The sequence below is a fragment of the Hippoglossus stenolepis genome, chromosome 2 (assembly GCF_022539355.2).
Source record: "Hippoglossus stenolepis isolate QCI-W04-F060 chromosome 2, HSTE1.2, whole genome shotgun sequence".
Taxonomy (NCBI): domain Eukaryota; kingdom Metazoa; phylum Chordata; class Actinopteri; order Pleuronectiformes; family Pleuronectidae; genus Hippoglossus; species Hippoglossus stenolepis.
This window is the reverse complement of record NC_061484.1, coordinates 6,662,696-6,683,660: the sequence shown is the minus strand read 5'-3', so window position 1 is coordinate 6,683,660 and position 20,965 is coordinate 6,662,696. Positions and strand designations below refer to the sequence as shown.

The 20,965-nt window shown below is 40.4% G+C and overlaps 1 protein-coding gene across 1 annotated transcript in view; it reads right to left on the bottom strand.

Annotated features, from left to right (window-relative positions):
• Positions 1–351: 351 nt before the first annotated feature.
• Positions 352–20,965, bottom strand: part of dnah6 (dynein, axonemal, heavy chain 6) — a 54,788-nt gene continuing 34,174 nt past the window's right edge. Inside the window, exons 59-81 of the mRNA XM_047342191.1 lie at positions 20,494–20,697; positions 19,849–19,974; positions 19,531–19,695; positions 18,873–18,940; positions 18,498–18,678; positions 17,754–17,933; positions 17,343–17,576; positions 13,739–13,874; positions 13,355–13,527; positions 12,701–12,891; positions 11,822–11,982; positions 10,841–10,929; positions 8,477–8,623; positions 8,205–8,343; positions 4,503–4,622; positions 4,244–4,365; positions 3,830–3,959; positions 3,578–3,705; positions 3,173–3,358; positions 2,443–2,515; positions 2,048–2,199; positions 1,294–1,516; positions 352–902 (exon numbers count right to left, since the gene is read on the bottom strand). Of these exons, the coding sequence (XP_047198147.1) occupies positions 799–902; positions 1,294–1,516; positions 2,048–2,199; positions 2,443–2,515; positions 3,173–3,358; positions 3,578–3,705; positions 3,830–3,959; positions 4,244–4,365; positions 4,503–4,622; positions 8,205–8,343; positions 8,477–8,623; positions 10,841–10,929; positions 11,822–11,982; positions 12,701–12,891; positions 13,355–13,527; positions 13,739–13,874; positions 17,343–17,576; positions 17,754–17,933; positions 18,498–18,678; positions 18,873–18,940; positions 19,531–19,695; positions 19,849–19,974; positions 20,494–20,697 (3,432 nt within the window). The 3' untranslated portion in view covers positions 352–798. The remainder of the gene's footprint in view (positions 903–1,293; positions 1,517–2,047; positions 2,200–2,442; positions 2,516–3,172; positions 3,359–3,577; positions 3,706–3,829; positions 3,960–4,243; positions 4,366–4,502; positions 4,623–8,204; positions 8,344–8,476; positions 8,624–10,840; positions 10,930–11,821; positions 11,983–12,700; positions 12,892–13,354; positions 13,528–13,738; positions 13,875–17,342; positions 17,577–17,753; positions 17,934–18,497; positions 18,679–18,872; positions 18,941–19,530; positions 19,696–19,848; positions 19,975–20,493; positions 20,698–20,965) is intronic.

The window sequence follows — 20,965 nt, the reverse complement described above, 5'->3', positions numbered from 1 at the left end:
GACCTTTCTATTACTTATCGACTGTCCAAGAACTAAATTTCTGTCAGCTTTATCTTCAAATGAAACGTATGCAAATCAATTTCTCAAACTGCGCCTACAGAACCAGTCTGAACTGGCTCAGACAGACAGCCTTAGTTCTCCTATATAAGATCCTTGCATTTGACTGTTCTCCATCTTCACTCTGAGATCCCTGTGACTCTCTGTGTTGATCCTTTCTACAGAAAGCCCCTATTCAAATACACAAATACATTCTGTGTTCCAGCCTCTTGTATTTTCAGATTTCCATCACACAAATTTTTTTTCCTTTGAACATTGTCAACATTTACTGTATGTGTGTCTCTGTGTGTGTGTCTATCTATCTCTGTTCATCGATCTACTGTATCTGTCTTTTCTCTCCCTGTGCCTGTGTGTGTTCTGTAAATTTAAATTCATCCGATGACTTACCGCAGAGTGTAAATGGAGCTCTCCAATGTATATGGTGATTAAACTGAATGTCTCATCCTCAGACATCTGGATATACAGCACTGCTCTCACCAAGTGTCAGCAGGATAAGAATTTATTGCTGCATACAACTGATACTCAAGTGTTGGAAGGAAGAGTGTATCAATATGGGGATAACTCAACAAGATGTTTATTACACTGTAGAGGAAAATTAAGGAAGAGAACTTTCAGCGCAAGTCATGTCTGTGAAAATCTCCATCATCATTTCAGAAAGATGCAACATTAGCTTCACATTAACTAACTAAATTAAAGGTTGTATATAGCAGTGAATGTTCGTTTTTGTCCTTGAATTTCAATTTAATCATCCAACTGGCACAGGAGAGCAGAGGCTTTTGATATCCAGTAATCGCTGGGTCGTTTGGAGGGAAGCATTACCGTCACCACAAAATTAGTAGAGTGACCTGCAAGAAGACAGAAAATTAAGGGTGAGGAACAAATCTTAAACAAAATAACATTTCAAATCTATTACATTGATTTGTTTTCAAAGACCTTCTCTGTACACACACCCAAAAAAGTCCCAACAATACTCCGAGGGCCTGATCTACTAAGATCCCAAATAAAGAGTGAAAAGCGAGCACCGTTAGTAGATCAGTTTGCATGTTTTAAGCGGGTGAAATCAAGTTTGCACACATTTTTAAACCTTTAGTAGATCAGGCCCCAACACATCTATACTCTCAAAAAAGAAACAAGTCACTGTTTGCTCAGTCAATATGAAACATTTCAGATAAATGATCTTAAATTGTAAAACTTCCAAATCTAGACAAAACCAGTATGTTTAGATGGTGAATGTACCGGTGGTGGACAGTGTCCCGGCTCTGGCGGAGGTCTTGTACAGAGGAGCTTGGTACAGGTCAGGATCAGGCTCGTAGTTCTGCTGTGGCTCGAAGTGCACCACCGGCAGCACGCCGTTCATCACTCGAGGCAACGCATCCTCTATCACCATGTTGTCATCGTCCCAGCGGCTGGAATCCATGTACATGCCGTGCACGAGCACACCATTCTCTGGCTCTGGTAACTGTTGTGTCCACAAATGAGATGAAGCAGTGGTGAGTCAAAGGATCGTAAGAGAAAGGACAACACATACTGAATCATTGGGTAAAGACAATGAACCTTTGTGGGTATACATGAGTCAACCAGTTTTATTTCACAGTGTGATGAGGCAAAAACGATGAGAGGAAAAAAAATCTGTGTGAAATACTTGATCACGGATTATGAACAAGAGGAATTGTAAATTCTGCAGTGAGAATTCAGCTGAACTGTTTGATTACAAATACACCAGGAAATAATTTTGCAATGACACACCAATTTTGTGTTTACTTAATGTCAGCCTGCATTGTTTATATTACTTCTCCTGCTGTTTTCCATAAGAATTGTGGTAGGTATGTAGCTATGAACTGTCTAATGTCTTGAGGTTCCATTCCAGTGGACAAAAAAAGATTTTCTAATTTATATTGTTGAAACAACTGATACCAACAACAGCTTAAGGTGAGAGATGAGCATCTTAAAGCATCACATTGTAAAAATCAACCTCTCTCTCTTCACGTACCTCCTCATCCATAGCCAGGCGAGCATTGCTGGGTAGAGTTTCCAGAGCCTCGCAGACTTCTGCCTGGTCCCTGTACACTGGCACCATGTTAAAGCAGAAGCTGAGCTCATCAATGGGCAACTTGTAGAACCTTGCATGATTCTGCAGAACCCCTAGAGTGCAGATGGCAGAGGAGGACAAAAGCAACGGATCTTTTCACATTCTTTAGGAATAATCTTACAAATTAAAAACAGTGGCAACAAAGGACAAGCAGTTCAGAGCTAATCACAATTTTCTCATGTATAATTGAGAGAACGGTTACCATAATTCCAGTATATATCATGTGAGTTTTGTATTGTGCTTTAGCTCTTGTGAATTCAAAACATGGACGATATTTTGGTGCTGCAGTGTTTTACCAGTGAGAAAGCCTTGAGGGAAGAAGAATCCTGAGATCCAGAAAGATTTGGGCTGACCATGTGTGATCCATGCCTAGCGGGGGAGGAGACAAGAGAAAAAGACAGTGAGAAATGTAAAGGTATGTTTCTTTAAATAGCTAAACTCTTTTAATTTGTTAGTTTGGGTGTTAAACAAGCCATGGTGCATTACAGCCAGCACCGTCACTGACGGGACCTGAAAGTGACTCAGACTTGTGCTGGCAGAGTGAGACACATTGTCTCTTCTGAGGTAGTGAACATGTGCAGTCTGACTCAGTGGCTACGCATCGTCACCTCATAAACTAATTCGACGCTCCCCCTGTTAGTCCCCTTTGTGTGTCTGTGTGTGAGAGAGAGTGAGTTTTAGTGATTTTGCAACACAGATGTTCCAAACCAGTCTTACGGAAGAACAGTTTAAGTCAGGGTAGATGAACAAAACGCTGAAAGAGGGAAGTAAGGGAGGGAGAAGGAAAAAGAGACTGGGTGCATGTTGATGTATTATTAGTGTTTTAAAAAAAGTTAGTTAAAACATTTTAACTGACATACACATAATCCAACACACACAAAAATAATATTTACCCCCATGTTTTACTCATCTCTGATGAAGTTATTTTAATAAATTTTAATTATTTGAAACTACCTATTTGGCCAACACAGTGTGAGCAAGTGGATTATCCACCCAGACCCTGACACAAAGAAACAAGTGAATAACCTGGATGAAGGAAGTCCTGAGGGCCAGGTCCCTGACCCAGGACGCCAGGGTTTTGAGAGAAGGGTAGGAAGAGTCCGCCCAGTGGCTGGGGACCTGGTTGCTCAGGAAGCTTGTGTAGATACGATCCATTTCTTCTGACATCACCACCAGACCTGCTATGGCCTTCTGCAGCGTGACAAGAGACACCTGGGCAACACAAGCAGAATCACACATGAGAATAATGCAGTGGAAAGAGCGAAACAGCGATGTTTGTTTTAGATAAATAAAACATAATTTTTATTGGTTCAAAAGTAACTAATACCAACAGCTGCCAGGGTATAAGCTTTGATCAAAGCTGTTTCCAGGCAGCACGGCTATAATTCAATGATCCATACAATTCAAACGTGTCTGTGTCATGTGTGTCACCCTGAGCAGTCTCAGCAGGCGGTTGAATCGGTCTACTTCCTGCCCCAACACAGTTGTGAGGGAGTTAAGGCGGCCATTTTCGTCTCGTACAAACAGAGCTTCCACTGCTTCATCCATGTCCAGTTTCTCTGCACACACACACACACAGAGGATGGAAAACGCAGCATAAGAGATTAAGGTTATGATGATACACATTCTCAACAATGACCAAAATGCACATGGGTGTTTATTTGTGTGTTTGTGTGTTTTTACCAGGAAGCTTGGCCAGTATAGCTTCAGCCAGCTCACAGACTATCTCATCACTACTTTTGGCTCCATGCAGAGATGACGAGCGAGGATTAACATCCAGTATGGTGTTGATTAGACCCATGGTTTCTTTGCGCTGCAGGGACAAAGACACAGACAAACACATTTACACACACATATTATGGAATTGTTTTTTTTTTTACATTGTACCGTTTCACTCTCATTGTCTCCAAACAGAAATGCTTCTATTACTGGCAGTAAACTGTGCGAGGAGCTCCAGATTCAATCATAAATACGAGACGATTTACTCATTATTTCTACAAAACACACAAACAAATGATAAAAACCAAAGTAGATTAGTTTACAATATGATTCTGGAATGACCGTCACACCACCAGTAAGTTTAGTACTGTTCCTCACCTGGAAGGCCAAGTTGGCGTTCATATGCATTCCAAAGACTTCAGGATCATCCAGGATGGGAAGACCCTCAATATACTTCTTATAGTGCTCCAGTCCCTCTGTCTCTGGGGCGTAGTAAATACCTTAACACACAGAAATCCAAAGGTAAAAAGTAAAGTATGTGATCACTAAAACACATGGACTCACACACATTGTATTGAATTCCATTATATTGTATAAAATATGTACATATTGCGTAAAGCTTGGCATTGGAAACTACCTGAGGTTGAGTAGGTGTAGCCATGTTCCACAGTTTGAGGGGAAAAGAAGCCTCGCAGGACGGTCCTGAGGCAGCGCTGGTCCCAGGCATCAGTCACTCTGCCCCCGTACGTGATCTCACCTGCGGACACAGACACAAACGCCACATGACGTCAACAAGCCGCATCATCTTTGCTGTGTAACTTTAAGAGGTAAACAAAGACTGTGCCTAGAGACGGTCCCTTGGCCCATCTTTGTTTGTTCTTTTCATAAGCAGCTCATTCTTATGTTGTGTTCCCCTTTGTGTGGCAGGTATCTAGAAGGCGGAGTCCTGTTGATGGCCTTGGCAAGTCATTTTGTTTTGATGCATCCAACATCTTTCTCATTCTACACACACTCTCACCACTGACTTTACTGATGAACACATCCCTTAGTAGAGTATCTTCAGTTCATGCTAATGTTAATTATTTTATGTTATTTTTAAATAAACAACTCCCCATCTTCCTTCATCCTGTTTCCCACACCACACAATTCATTATTTAAAAATCAATTCAGATTCAGCGACACTTGGTCGAAAGCAAACATTTGGAAGAAGACATGAAATGTTTATGAAATCTGAATATGGATAAATGACTTGTAAGTTCACAATGTCAGGAGGCAGCAAACCTGAAAATAAAATCTAAAAAAGAATGAAGACTAAAGTGGTAACATTTGCAGTCTCACTGAATTAAGTAATTGATCTGTGACCCTTACAAATATGGTGGTAACAGTAATATCTGCCTTTAGACTGTGGAGTCTTTATCTTGTGTTTGACTTTTCCTCAAATTCCAAGTGTATATTAGCTACATTTGGTATATTATAGGTATTTTTTCTTTTTTGTATTTGCCTTCATTCTTTCTGTACTGATTTTTTGTCTTTATTCATACCCTGTTCTTATTTTAACCGACAGTATGTTTCCGAGAGATAAACAAGCTTTGGTAAAAAACTGTCATCCCCAGGGCAATGGCAAATATTATTGCTGTGCTTTATATTCTATTGACTCTCATTAAAATATTATTAACAATATTGAATATTGTAACATAACAATTTTGTTTTAGACTTAATTTGAAATGATATGATGTGACTTAGCATAATTAACTACTCAATGGTTCACAAAGCAAAAGCTGCTTTCAGACATGCACTGATATCCAGAGAATCTCCACAAGGACTGTATGTGACAACGCAAATGGCCGAGTGAGATACTCTGGACTTTCTTAATATTATTATAACTTCACAAAATGTCTGAATGAGCCGATATAAGAAAACAGTTGGAGATAATAATAATATTTCAAATAATTATATTTCAAATATCTCAGGATGAAAAAGCGGTGCCATTCACATAGAACACACAGACGAAGATGTCAAGAGAGCTTTTGGTGATAAGAGCCGACGTCCGTGTTGATGTGCTGTAAACAAAATCCCATGACCTTAAATAATGCGTTTACGTCTGCCTCTGCTCGATGCACCACCCAACAACCGAACGCTCTGGATATTTCTGTGTCTGAGTGGAGAATGTCCTGCTGCCTTTTTCATATGTGAAAGATTAACTCCAGAAAAAGTCTGGACCCAAATGTGCAGACATTCTCAGGAGTTCATGTGTGACAAATTTTTTTTATGTTGACTTTTTTATGTAAACAAGACACAGTTTATATTATGTTTGGGGAGTAAAATAGTCACATAGTCCAGAGGGCTCTACAGCGGTACTGGACAGACCACAAGGGAAATATTAGGCTGACAAACCAGACTAGGGTGGTTAAAGGACAGTTGTAACACTAAAATAACAGTGTGACTGCAGTCACACATTGTCATGGACCAACGGCTGGTTTAACATTTCAGATGTGTTGCCTCCAGCTCCCTGGCACATTCCTGTCATAATGTCCGGCACATTCATGTAAACACGAGTGTACGTATTAGGTAATGACACGAAGAAAGAGATGAGGAAATGAACTGAGATAATACAAACACATAGCATATATTACTAAAGAGGGCAGATCATTTTTTTTAATTGTATTTAACATTTAAGAATTCAACCCCTAAAATCTGCATTTATGTAAGATAAAAGGGAAAGGGAAGTGAATACTCTTAGAAAACTGCAGGTGAAAATATGGCAGAGCCTTTTTTTGACACCAGAAGAGAGGAAACTGCTCCTTCTAAAAAGAGGAAGGGCAATATCATGCTTGGTTTGTGCCCAAATACAGTACTTCCCCTGGTAGAGTGCGTGTAGCTCACCAGGACTGTTCCAATTAAGGATTAAACTAATAACACAGTGGTGTGATAACAACAATCAGAGCTATCAATTTAATATGGCACATTGTCATTTAGAGGTGTAATTGAAAACCAGATCATTGGGAAACAAATTAACTTTAGAGATATGATGAGTATTGATAATGAAAGGAGGCCCTCATCTTCTTCATAATAACTTTGAACACAGCGTTCGTCTCTGGTATTTGCAGATCGTGTGGTCTCTCTTGCAAATGCTGGTGGTCACTAACATCAACATCAACTGGTGGTAGGCATTTTAATTAGTCCTATGGGACAGCTTTTGACTTTGCTGCCTGTGACAGTAGGTGTTTGGTTTAAAAAGGCATAGGGGTAATGATGTCTGATCTACTGAGCGGGCCACATGGCTTTCATAGTACTGCCATACAAGCCAGTAGCCAGTCAGATTTACCTTTAGCCTCAGCGTGCCCTCAAATTTGGCCTGTATCATTGATTACACTTGATGATGCTATGGTGCACAACTGAAGTTATGTCCCTAACATCCGCTGGTGGCCACTAACACCTGCTAACATCTACTGGCAGTTGGTAACTTACTTTGTGCAGAACACCTTCAAACATACAAGGGATGTTAACCATCTTGTCCTATTTTCTAAATAATACTACCTATTAGCCCCCCATCTTTGTTTTTGGGTTAATGGTTTGTAATAGTTGTTGTGTTCTCGTTTACACAGATATTTTGTAAAACAAGGGTTCGGAGAATTTTTCTTTAATGGAGGGGGAAAATATCCCTTCGAAAAATATCGTCTGTAGTGTCGACAAGGCCTATAAGCACTGAATTAAATCACTTCTTTATGAAGGCTATGTTTAGTTTTATTGAAACTCTTTTAGAAAGAGGTTAATCTAACTATTTTGGATTTTGGGTGGACACCTCCAGGTACCTTGACAAAATATTCCGTATTACATGACGTCAGTAGCACAACGGTTCAATTTCTTTATCTGCTGTGTGTTTTGGGAACATCTGTTATTTTCATTTTATTTCCACAAAGCCACAGTTGAGAGGAACAGGGCAGCCAAAGTCCACAGCTGCAGAACGGAGTGAAATCGTGTTAGAGAACTGTCCTGCTATGTGAAATCAGCAAATATTTGGCTTTACCCCGTTTCACTTGGTGCTGAATATGTGTGTGTTGTTGATAAAACCACAGTGTGCTGTTTGTGCAACACACTGGCAAACATGGTGATAAAAAGAGACATTCACACTTCCTGTCCTGGTTAACGCCAAACCATCTCAAGTTTCATGTACTGTTTTGCATATTGCACTTTGTGATGTTGTATTTCCAAGGCACGCACGCACGCACGCACGCACACACACACACACACACACACACACACACACACACACACACACACACACACACACACACACACACACACACACACACACACACCTGAGCGTAAGCTTTCTTACCGGTGATGTAGATGAGAGCATCCCATGGGATGGTGCCATCTTTGCAGTAGAGGTTGAGGTTGAGAAGAGCACACTCCCTGTCGCTGTCATTAAACTCATAGCGGATGTTCCAGCCCAGAGGGCCAAACTTCTTTCTCTCCTAAGACACACAGACGAGACACATGAACAAGCAGAAACAATGCAAACAAATAAAACAATGTGGAACAAGAAAGTGAAATATATCTATGCGCACAAAGCAGAAATGATCAAGTATGGGCTAGGCTGTTTGTGACCTGGATGATTGCATGGAAAAAGCAGATCCCAAAGACAATCTTCCTCCACTGTCGTCCCAGAACGTGGTCCTCAAAGGAATTGCTGGAGATCTCTGTGAAGGCCCGTCGCATGTTGGCTCGCAGGCCTTTGGGAGGCTCATTGGTCACCTGGAAACAAGAAAACACAAACACACAGGGTTAATGATGCTATTGAAAGGTGAGTCCTGCTCAGACTGACAAAAATCCTGGGATAAGGCTTTTCCTACATGATGTCTGTATCGTTTTCCCACATAGAAACATGTGTATTATTCTCAAGTGTTTTCTTGCCAAATCTGAACTCTGGAAAGTCAACTGTCATGTTAAGTCGAACAAAACCTGATCCCTGCGGATCTGCAAACACAAGTCAAATCACACTCTACATCAATTATATTATAATGTGCTAATTAGTGAGAGCTCTGTTCAGCAATAAATGAATATTTCATTGATATTATCAACGGTTACATGACTCATATGCTGTGTCCCAATTCAGGGGCCCCCTCCTTTAGAGAATGCATTTGAATACTGATTATGTCACAGTGGAGCAACTAGGCTGTCCTATTTGAAGGTTCCTCCAAATGCGGCCGACAAAGGTGTCCTTTCGTCTCTGAGCAACAAAGGTTTCAACGGTTGGGTCCTTCACAGGTCAATCTGTCCCAGGATTCATTACACTTAGGTGAAGAATTGCTTTTTAAAGAGATAAGGCCAGTAAAGAGACCAAAACATCAGATTTTTGTACTTTTAAGAGTAAGTATCAGGATTCATCTCCAAACATCTAATGGTACACATCTTAACAAACCAAAGGGCATTACAAATTTTTTGTCCCGTTCAATGCAGATCGGTTGCCAGGCGGCGGGGGTAAGGGCCATAAAAGTTGGTGACGCAAATCATGGAAATACTCCCTAGACCATATCGTCTCATTTCAGTTTGACCTTCGTGGTCTCCGTGTCCCACAAAGGAAAGCGTGTGGACCTTGTCGGTACTGATGACATCAGTTGTCAAATTTATAACAGCTTCACTCGACAGTTGTGTGATGGCCATGAAGCTGCTTTTATTTTTGTCGCCAGTAAAAGTCATGTACTATATAACAGAGTTGGATAATGCAAGGTGTACAAAGGATTTGATTCATCCACAGATTATTGTAATACATCTTCCACAGTCATCATTGCTCATTCTAACTGTGGACAAAGAGCATAGATGTTTAGGTACTGCAATACAACAGTGCTGATGTACTAACGTTTAGAGTATTCCTGTATATGAAGTAATACATATCATTAAATCTTTAAATGTAATTACAGCAGCACTGTGTGTGGATTGCTAAAGGAAATATAGGATTTTAGGAGCTGATGCTTCCATGAGAATGATTTGTGATTGTATTTCTTAGACAAAATACAGTGTAAGAATCTGCAGTTTGTCACGGATGATGTACAATTTACACAGAATCACATCCCCACCTTAACCATTTAAGTCACTGTTTCGAGTACAGTACTGAAGAGATGCATGCTACAAGAAAAAATATCAAAAACCAAATAATTTAAAGATAACTAAATTACATTTGGGGTCAAGAGGTTTTAATTTACAGAACGCATGTAATTGATGAATGCAATGAATAAACCTAAAGTAAAAAGCACTTGTTGACGGCTGAATTGGTGTTTGTACTATCACTGTGATATGTTAGCCCTAGCCCTCTTTAGGATAAATTCTGCCTTTTGTTCAACTAATTACAAAGCACGCAAAATGTCACATAAAGCACCAATGTAAGGAATGTAAACTGCATCAATGTTACCTTTGTATTTGCCTTCCACTATCAGTCTCCCTCATCCACCGAGACATTATTTTGTCTTTCTAATTATTGAGCTTTCTTTGACCTATTATCTTTAGAATAGTGTTGAGCTATTAAAAGCCTATTGTATGTGTGCAAAATCAACTTAAAGGTTCCCACATGACTGTTATAGTCACTGTGAATATGTATAATATATATGCATGTGAATAACCCTTGATGACGATAATAAAAAAGAGTCACATACAACAGAAGACTGGACTGCCCATCGAGATCTCACATCAGAAGTGAATCATTCAGGAATTATAGACACATCGAGACAACAGCAGCACTTTACTTCTAATGGTGCTGCGCCACCACTATTTGTTGCTGCATTGACTAATGAGTTTTTGTGCAGCTTTAATGTGCTGTTAAAGATACTACATCAGCAGAGAGGTTCTACATAGCTTTTGTGTGTGTGTGTGTGTGTGTGTGTGTGTGTGTGTGTGTGTGTGTGTGTGTGTGTGTGTGTGTGTGTGTGTGTGTGTGTGTGTGTGTGTGTGTGTGTGTGTGTGTGAGAGTGTTTTTACCTTGACGGAGTTCTGAAGCACGGTAACAGGAAACACTTTGGTGGGCATGGAACTGAGAAACAAACGGAAATCCTCGTGTATCACCGTATCTGCACAGGAACAGACAGGAATATTATTCAGAGCCAGACATGATGGTTCTCTCTAAAAGCAGACATTTAAGTAATTTTTCCTTGATACAAATGCTGTGAAAAACCATAGATAACAACCATAGAAACACCGGTTATTGAGTCATTTGTGCCCCCTCAATTTTATCATATTTTTTCCCTGTCGAAGGGAGCTGGGCTCTCAGCCACCAAACATTATTGTCGCGCAGGACAAATTACAGAGGTAAACTAGGCTCGGATTTGGCAAATCCTAAAATGACATTCAAAAGCACACAACTCTCTCCGATTGCTTCTTTTTTATACCTTGCAAAGTTGCACATGCCTCACATCCGACAGTTATTTGTCAACCTGTCAAGCATGGAACTTAACTGGAGCCAACGGCTTTTCTTGTAAATTGATAATCTCAAAACTCAAATGCACATCATGAACAGTCAACTATAATGGCATATTTTAGGGCAGTATTTAATAATATCAAATATAAGTCATAAATATTACTTTGTATAGGGTATCACTGGTGTGATCATGATTTAGCTTCATTAACATGTATCCTTTAAATTGCTACTTGGATCTTGTAACCCAACTATTTTGGGGCTCCGGGGTAATTTAGTTTCTCGTTTCATTTCATATTTAAAAATTCAGGATTAGAACTGTGTTTACCCCTGCTTAATGACATATTTTCAGAGATTAATCTTAATTTGCCAGCTTCCATGTGCATGGAAGTTGCAAAACTACAATGGATTGATCTTTTAAGCCATTCTTTTCAGGGGCAACAGTACGAAATATAATGAATAATGAGACATTTTTGAAACTGTCACGATGGTCAGCCCTTATGTGTTCATGCATGCATGTAAGTGTTTCTATGCTAATGTTACCACACCGGGCTCAGTGAAGGTCTTGATGAGCTCCTCCATGGCTAACAACCAGGACACAGCCAGATGGCAGTTCTGCAGAAAGACCCACTTGCCACTTTTCAGGGCCTCATGGATCATCTTCTCAGCTATAGGCCCCTGGCCCTGACCCAATGAGATGGATTCAACTCTGATGGACAGGGAAATAACAGCAATTACCGATACAGAACTAATACATGTGATCATGTTAATGATTATTAGGGCTTGGAAAAGACATACCATCACGATACTTAGCCGACCATTTTGATTAACATTTTAAGTATCTGATTAAAAATATTGCGATTTAATGTTAACATTTATTGCGCTAACTAATACCAAAAAAAAAAAATGTAGTCAGATCTTCAAAAACAATTAGTCTGATACAGAAGTCTTCCACCTGTTAATTAAATAAAGTTAATTATGAAAAAGTTAAATCAAGTTCTGTTATAATAAATTTAATCCAAGTGGAACTCTTTTATTTTCGAGCACCAGGCTCATCTCGTAAGCTTCCACACAGTAGCTGGCAGTCAGCTGTTGACAGTTATCAGAGTGTTGCACCATAACATAAGTCAGGAATTGGTGTGGCGTTCAAAAAAAGAAAAGAAGAGGATTGTGATCCTTGAATCATTTTTTGTCCTACCCCTCATCATTGTGTGTTATGATGATCAGTTTAAATAATCTTTTACACCTTTACTTTTAATAAATCAAGTGTGCTTTAGTCAAGTTAAAAGTGTGAGAGACAAATCTGTTCTAATTAAGCTAATTTGATTTGGCTCTTAATACAATATTACTTCTGTACAGACAACATCCTTTAAAATGTATCCATAGTTCCACTTCAGCTACCTTCCATTTATAACAATTTGTTTTACCTGTCGAGACATCCTCTCTCTTTTGCAAAACGTTGGAAGGCGCCCATAGGGTCAGATCCTGTGCTAAGAATGAAGACCAGTGGGGTGGAGGAGGACAAGTCGTTGTAAAGATTAGCCAGGTCAAGTGGAGGGTTTTCCACAAACTGCTTCCCCAGGCTGACAATCACAAACTCTGTTGCAGCGAACACCACCTGGGAAAAAGAGAAAGGAAGAATTGTGTGATAAAGAGAGTGTGACATAAGAAATGGTAAAAAAGAAAGCATCGCTGTCCGACATCAATCAAGTGAAAAAGGATTAGAGATAAAAAAAAAAGCAAATCTGAGACAGTTTACTCCAGGGGAGTGGCGAACACTGACATTATGGGGACATAAATAGAAATCAAACGTAATAGATAAACAAGTTGTTTTTATCAAAAAGTGGGCAGAACCTGACTGCAGACACCGGAAGGCTTCATTTCCAGATCCAGTTTCTGACATGTCTAGTTTTCTGTGTGAGAACAAAACCCTGGAGAATGTTTTGGCAGCGTCTTGCTAAGGGCTGTAGACCAGCATTATTGGAAATTTGTGCAATTAGCAAAATCTTTGCTGAGTTTAAAAATAAAAGTAACATTGAAAAAAAAACCTTGATGAATACTGTGTCTTTCTATCGGCTCACCTCCTCTTCCATGAGGCTCTTGATAAGGATCAGCTTCTGGAAGGCTCCCAACCTCTCGTTCCAGTAACCTCTGATGCCTCCCTCCTTCTTCACCTCTTTGGACTCCCCAAGCGGAGGCAACTCTGACACGTAGTCTCCCCAGGTCTTTGGATTAATAGATGCTTCAAAACGTCCTAAAAGGGAGGCGACTTCCATTTAATGCCACACAAATCTTTATGGGTGAATTTTGTAGACCTTAATAGTAGTGTACGAACAGATTTGTACACTTTCTGATGACGGAATGGTAGAAGAAGAATAAGAAGAGTGAAGCTGTATCTGCGTCAATCAATCTTGTTCTTGTATTTAGCATAAACCCCATGCAGTACATATATTGTGTTGCATTACCCATCTGGATGTGGATATGGGTTCGGGTGATTTCCTTGGAGATGTCCTTGAAGCAAGGCAGTGTGTCGTCCAGCTCGCAACATGTCTGCCAGTCAAAATCAGTAAGCCATGGCACATCTGGCCGCTCCGCATCGTCCTGTAAGATGGGGAAATATAAAAGGACCCAATTACAACAATAAAGGAGGGAGATGGGGACAAGTTGGAGGACAGACCTTGAGGAGAGAGGCAGTCAAGAAGAATTAAGGGACATCAATACAATTGTAAAGAGAATAAGATCGAAAAAGGTAGACATATGAGAGGTGGTGGCATGGACATGCAAAAACTAATTTGAAAAGCACTAAAAACTCGCAATAGAAGTTTATGCGATGGATGTCATGAAGCTGTGATGCAAAAGACAGGAGACAGAAACACAGAGGTGAAGGAAAAAGAAGGAAGGACGGCCTCAGCATGAGGATAATGGCGGCTGACAGGCAGCACCTCCAGCCTAAGTAATGCCATATAAATGAGACAAAATGGTGGGTGAAAAAAAGCAACACACCCCTGGATGGCATTGACTGATCTGTCCTGTGGTCTCAAAACCATCTGAACCAAAAATAAATCTCAAAGGTCTTTTTATTCATAGCTCCTCTAACATTTCCCCTTATGTATTGCCCAAACCGATGGGGCCTTGGCGGCACACTCTGCCCCATTGGGGGTTGAAAGAGAGATGTAGTATAGAGAGAGAGACGGAAAAGAGAGACAGAAGGCAAATACACAAACCGGCTTCCAAAAGTATTCAAATTCCTTTGCTGTATGTGTGTTTTGTTTAGTTTTTTGAGAACTTTTTGCAAATTTAATTTGTGAATCTTTCCTTTATGAAATTTATTACAAAACCAAAAATGACATAATTTGAGTATTAAGACCCTTTGCTGCGGCTCTCAGATGCAACTAACATGTCCTTCAGGGTGGTCCCTTTGAGCTGAGTGCCTGTACGGCTCATAAGTGCGAACGAAACAAACACATAGCTGGATGTAGAATGTTGCATTTTCAAAAAGAAACATTCAGAGGTTCTGTCTGCCAAGTTTGTGAGATTAGTCATGAAAAAGACCAGTCTCCAGCACTATTAAAGCTGAAAACAGGCAGCTGAACTAGGTGAGCTGCAAAGACAACTGCCCTTCGATACAATTAACGCTCTTCTGTGGAGAATGTGTGTCCAGAAAGCAGCTTTCACAAGACCACATTCTGACGGACACAATGTTATGTCGGCAAGTTTTGTGGTGAGGAGCTAACAAGCTGAGAAACTGAAACTTCATTAAGAAGGAGAATCTCTGAAGGAGCCTTTGTTGCTCCCGGGGAGCTGCTAGAACCAGACGAAGAGTCAGTTTGTTTTCGAGAATAGCTGCAGAGTGGATTACTGATATGGCACAAGGTATTGCAAAAAACACTTTGGGACAAGACAAGACATTTTCAGCTTTTCTTTCTGGCCCATAATGAAACAACTGACTTAACAAATACTGACATTTTAGTGCCTGGGATTACTGCCACGTTTGATGCGAGGGAGGAATTGTTGCTTTTGAATGCCATGCTCGCTGTGATAAGTGCAACTGGAAAGGGGTAAACGCTGCATTTTCCTACTCTGCAAGAACAAATTGCTATGACATCTGAATATGCTTGTGAGCTCATGCGACTCCTTCAGACATTTGGTGAAAGGTTTCAGGACATGAAAAGTAAACTAAAGCAACAAAAAGGAGCTGAACATTCATTTTTATGAATTGTATGTACATCCTAAGGATTTTCTCCGTCTGAAGAGACATGCGCTGATGTGGAATTCTGCATTGAGCAGAATTATTAATTTTTTTCTCCAAAAATAACTGTTGCAAAGACTTTGTTCTACTCAAGACTGACTTTCCAAAATCTTGAAAACAAGCTGCAGTGCCATCATCCCTACCATTCAAGATCTGACGCCTCACCACAGACAAGCAGTTCCAGCTACAAATAAAGGGGTTAGTGTAATACATGAGTTCAATAATTTAGTATGGCCCTGAAAGGATGTTGTCAAAATTAAAATTGCCCAAGTACCCAACGATCATTCTAACAGAGCTTCAGAAGTCCTGCGGGAACGACCACCATCTCAGAAGCACTCTGTCAATCAGGCCCTTTTGTATGAGTGGCTAGAATGAAGCCACTTCAAAGTAAAAGGCGTTGAGCAGCCTGCTTCCAAACAGCATGCAAAGGACCCTGAAAGGTTGAGGAAAAAACTCTGGGGTCTGATGAGAGAAAAACTGAATGTTTTGAGCAGAACTCTGAACAGCAGGCACTGCTCACATGGTGAAGCATGATGGTGGTAGCAGTATGCAGTGGTGGGGCTTCTCACTGGCAGGGACAGGGACACCACAGAGAACTGAAGGAAGCATGAACCTGCTCCAAAGTGAAAGTAACCTGAGCCCGGCTGTGAGGCACCACATTTCAGCATGACAATGAACAGAAGCACGCAGCTAAGACAATGCTGTGTGTGGCTTCACTGACTGTCCTCGAGTCGCCCGGCTAAACACAGATATTCTCCATTTCTTATCTGTCATAAACAGACATTTTTATTTTGTCAACCTCTCCACAAAAAGACTTATATGTTCTTTTGTCTCTCTCCTACTGCCTGTGTTTTTCATCAGTCTCTAGTTCCTCAGCAATGAGCAAAGAGAGGGCTACAGCCTAACTGTGACAAAGGACTTTTTTCCCCCAACACAATCCTGACATGTGAGGGGGAGAGAATGAAGACATTGCCTACAGGCCAACCTGGGGGATTTCGGAAGGGAAAAATAAATTGTCACCTTGTTTATTTCCAGCTTAAAGGATCCAGACAAAAAACTGTGACAAATTTCACTATTTCATCTAATTATTTTAATAACTGGGAGCCAAAAAATATGTTTTTTTTCCATTTGGAACTCATGACAGTTAAATATGGGTCGTTATCTCTCTGCTCCTGCCGGCAATTAAGCCTCATGCCTTATGATTCGTTCTGGCGTCAGTGGTCAAATCTCCTTATTACAAGTCGGCCATTCTGGTACTGAATATTCAAACTCTGTCCCTGTCGTTCAAACCGCAGCTAAGTTTATCAGATATCACTTAGTAAAACCTGATGGATTTCCTATTATAAATTAGCAACAATACAGGCTAGAGTTATAATAATACTAAGATAATATTAACTATCATATTATCGTAATAAAATTTACTTCCCTTTGGTGTACTGGCACAATGTTTATCTAACAGCAGAAGGTGGGAAAATGTGGCAGCAAATTGGATTTTATGCTGCGTTCATCTGAGACAAGAATTGTCGCTGACACCACTTTGTCACTTGTAGCAGAAACTGGTAACTGTTATGATTTTAACTTCAACAGACTTCTTTTTCCAAACATGAAAATACTCCAGAGACTTAAGTTGATGTGATGCTTATTACTATTTCTGAATAGATGTATGTGATTAATAACTTCATCCACAACATCACAGTATAAACAAAGTGATTGATAAATTATCATGGATTATTTATCCATGAACACTACTCATTTCTCCTGTTAACATTCAACAGATGTTAACAATCTGTCAGCCTGAACCTTTTGATTTCACACCTCACCTTTTCCAAGGAAGCAGCTCCTCTTAGGAAGTGTTGCCATTCCCCATCAGAAATCTCCCCGCTCTCCCTCATGATCTCTACACACAGCATGAAGCTGTAGATGAGCTTGTGCTGCTCGAAGAGGCCACGGGACACATTGATGTAGGAGTTTAGCAAGATCTGGTCCAGCAGGATCTGCAGACGCTTCTCTAACTCACTGCTTTTCTTTGACGTCTCAATTGTGGAGTTAAATAGCTGGGAATAAAAAAAATAAAAGGTAAGTGAATGGGACAGCGAGGTATGCAGCATGAAGTCAATAATCATGTTACATGGATATTTGAAGCACCTTCATTGTGAACCTGAACAAAGCTTAAAAATGACTTACATGTACTGTATATTTGACTGTGGGTTGTGAAATAAACATTACAATACCTGTTTGAAGTACTTGAGCGAGAACTGGTACATTGGGTCTATCTCAGAGAGACTGGCCACGACAAAGTACAGGACGGAGCCTCTGGTGGCCACAGGTCGGTAGCGCTCCCTTTCCGAGTTGATCATCAACTCAGTAGCTTCTGCCTCCTCCAGACGGTGCTTTATGGCCTCAGATGTCACCTGATGTAGAGCGGAGACAGGGAGGAAAATACCATACACTTTGCTCTTTTTTTCTTTTTGGGTGGGTTGATAATCACAATGTTTCCACCCTGCTGACTTGAATGTCTCCGTGAGGTCTGCAATCTCAGGTTTATTGTCCATCTTGAGCTAATTAAACTTGCCTCACTTTTAACGCAGGCATGATCACCTGATTATGATTGGACCAAAATAGTCATGTCACAAATGCGGTTTGTTGTAATGTGTAATATTTACCAAAAGGCACCACTTGCTTTTACTTTTGATTGAATACTATATTTTGGGGATTTACATGTGAGTTTTGTTAGATTGTTAAAGTAATGAGAGCTCAATCGGCTGCATCTGCAGCAATGGTACGATACAAGGTGGTGGATGTCTGTAGGCTCATTTCAATCTCATTTAACAAGGAAAATTGCTAACAAGGTAGAAATCATAATTGTAGATGATGACAGATTAAGTCATATGAATCATCATCAATCGTAATAAATTCATTATTACTAACAGACCAAGACGGGCGTCCAAGTTTCCTTTGCCTACTTCCAGATTTACCTTTGACTCCTGCAGAGTCTCAACAAGCTCCTCATTATCCAGTATGTTCCCCTCTGAGGTGAAGAGAAGCTTCAGGATGCGGTCTTCGATGTCTTTCAGCTGATTGCGGTCAGCGTTGATTTGCACAATCAGCTCGTTCCTCTGTTCCTCAAGATGTGGACTTTCCAGTCGTACCACATCACTGAGGAGAGGAAGAGGGGTTGGGAAGAGAAAATGTGGGGGGGAGGGAGAAAATAAATTTAATATAAATATCAGTTTACATGATTTAAGTACATTTGCAGGGTGCAAATATACCCTCACTGAGGTTTATATAGTATTAATATAGTGATGGTTTGGATGTGATGCAATATCTGTTTTCCACGTGTGTCTTTGTACCTGAGCAGCTGGTCTTCCAAGCCAGACTTGGTCACAGTGAAGTTGATGATTGTAACTTTGATACACACCTGAAATGTAACAGAAATCCGCAGAGATATTAGTTCAACACTAAACAAGATGCCTTTACAGTTTGAATGGCAATCATTCATTTATACAGCTACAAATCAGCATCTGCAATAAACACTTAATCGTTCTCAAACACCTTTAACTACCATGTGGGATTTAAATGCCATGTCACTTTGAACACTTTGTGCATTTGACAGTTGATATTCAACATAAAGGCTTGACAGATAAATGCTAAATGCATTTATGTTGTCTGTTGTTGCTTTCATGCACCTCTGGTTTGAATTAACATTGAAGCATAAGCTCATATTCGCAGGGTGCTGCCCTCCTGGGCTGTGTAGAATACAAGGTAACAACACAGTGGGAAATCTAGGTGGGGACTACATTCTTTGACAATGTCTGATGCTATTCAGTGAGACAAACATATAAGTGTACTCGCCAACACCGTGCTACCCTGGCAGAGGGGTATTAATGTTCTTGTGTGCATGTGTACTTTTTCTCAAAGCTCCATAGTGACCAGATATTGATTGATCAATTTTCTTATACCAGATGAACCCAATCTGCAGATGTAAAGGAGATTGTTTGCTGTTCTTACCTCTGGTAGGTAGTGCGGGTTGGACATCTTGGTGGTCATATAGAACCTGAAGTTTTTGTCATAGTCAATATCTGAGTCTCCAAGTCGGATCAATGTCCGTCCACCAGCCACGAATGTTTGCTTCAGCAGGATGGGCTCCAGAGCTGGATCCACTGTTTCCTTTATCTACCATAGTACAGGAATACAATGATATACACAACTATTAACTCATAAAGGTCATTTGAACTACAGCTAAATCAATAAACCTGTAATTTACCATAAAAAACACTTTTTTATGATTAAGCATATTTATCCATGGCTTGGATAGAGTGTTCCTACCTCCTCTAATAGTACAGGCATGCCCATGCGAATGGCGTTCTCCAAGGTACGTAGAAAGTTTGGGTCCGTTAACTTGATCACCTGTAGACCATGCTTGGCTTCCTTGGAGCGGATCCATCTGTTGGCCTGAGTTTGAAAGAAATAACCTTTATCTAATGTGATGAAATCATTTCCTCTCTGTATATTTTGTGCATTATATATATGAAAGGGAACAATGAAGAGAGTAACTGGGATTAAAGAGAAAAACTAGAACACGGCAGGAGAAAACATACAGTTGTCAGGACAAAGAGTCCTAAAATATGAAGCTGTGACAATATTCCTATCCTGTACATGTTTGTGGGTCTGAATGAGCTCAGCTGGTTGGAGTCATGTAATGTGGGGAAGCTGCACATTGTGTGTGTGTTTCCTGGGGACAGTGGCCTGTCTGTGTCTTGGTCTGATCGTGTCTGACAGGAAGGCCTATTTTGAGAGGTTTCTGCTCTTCACACTGACACAGCAACTTTATAACAGTGTGCTTAAATCTAATTGTTTTTAAATGTTTAAAAATGCCCCTAAAATGACACAATAGGTAAATTAACATTTGAAATGTTAAAAAAAATGAAGTCATTAACAACCAATCACTCTTGGTCCTAGTTTCCCTCTCACCTGATCCTGAGGGTCGATCATAAGAGGCCAGCGGCGGCCCTCGGTCACCAAGATCCCGTTCTCTGTTGAGACGGTGTCCCGAGGTAGGCCTTCTGTGTTCCACTGGCGGATGACAAACGGGTCGCCCAAGATGTTGATCAGGCTGAAGTTGGAACTGATAGGGATGTTCAGCTTCTGGCACTGTTTTATCCACTGCTCAATTAGCTGGGGAAAGGGAGCACATGCATGTATTCTTAAGTTGCTATTATTTATTTTTGTCATGCTTGAAATGTGATCACTTTAGTTCTGTGTTTTAATATCTTACATACAAGTTCAGTGCACAGTCAATGCTGTAATGAGAATTGCATCTCACAAAAAGAACATTCAAGAGGCATGAGCCCAGTTTGATCTTCCTGGGGTAAACTGTATTTAGTGAGGTGTGGGATTGGATCCACTACTCTGTACCACGGTAGCCCTAAAAGCTCTCAGCCAA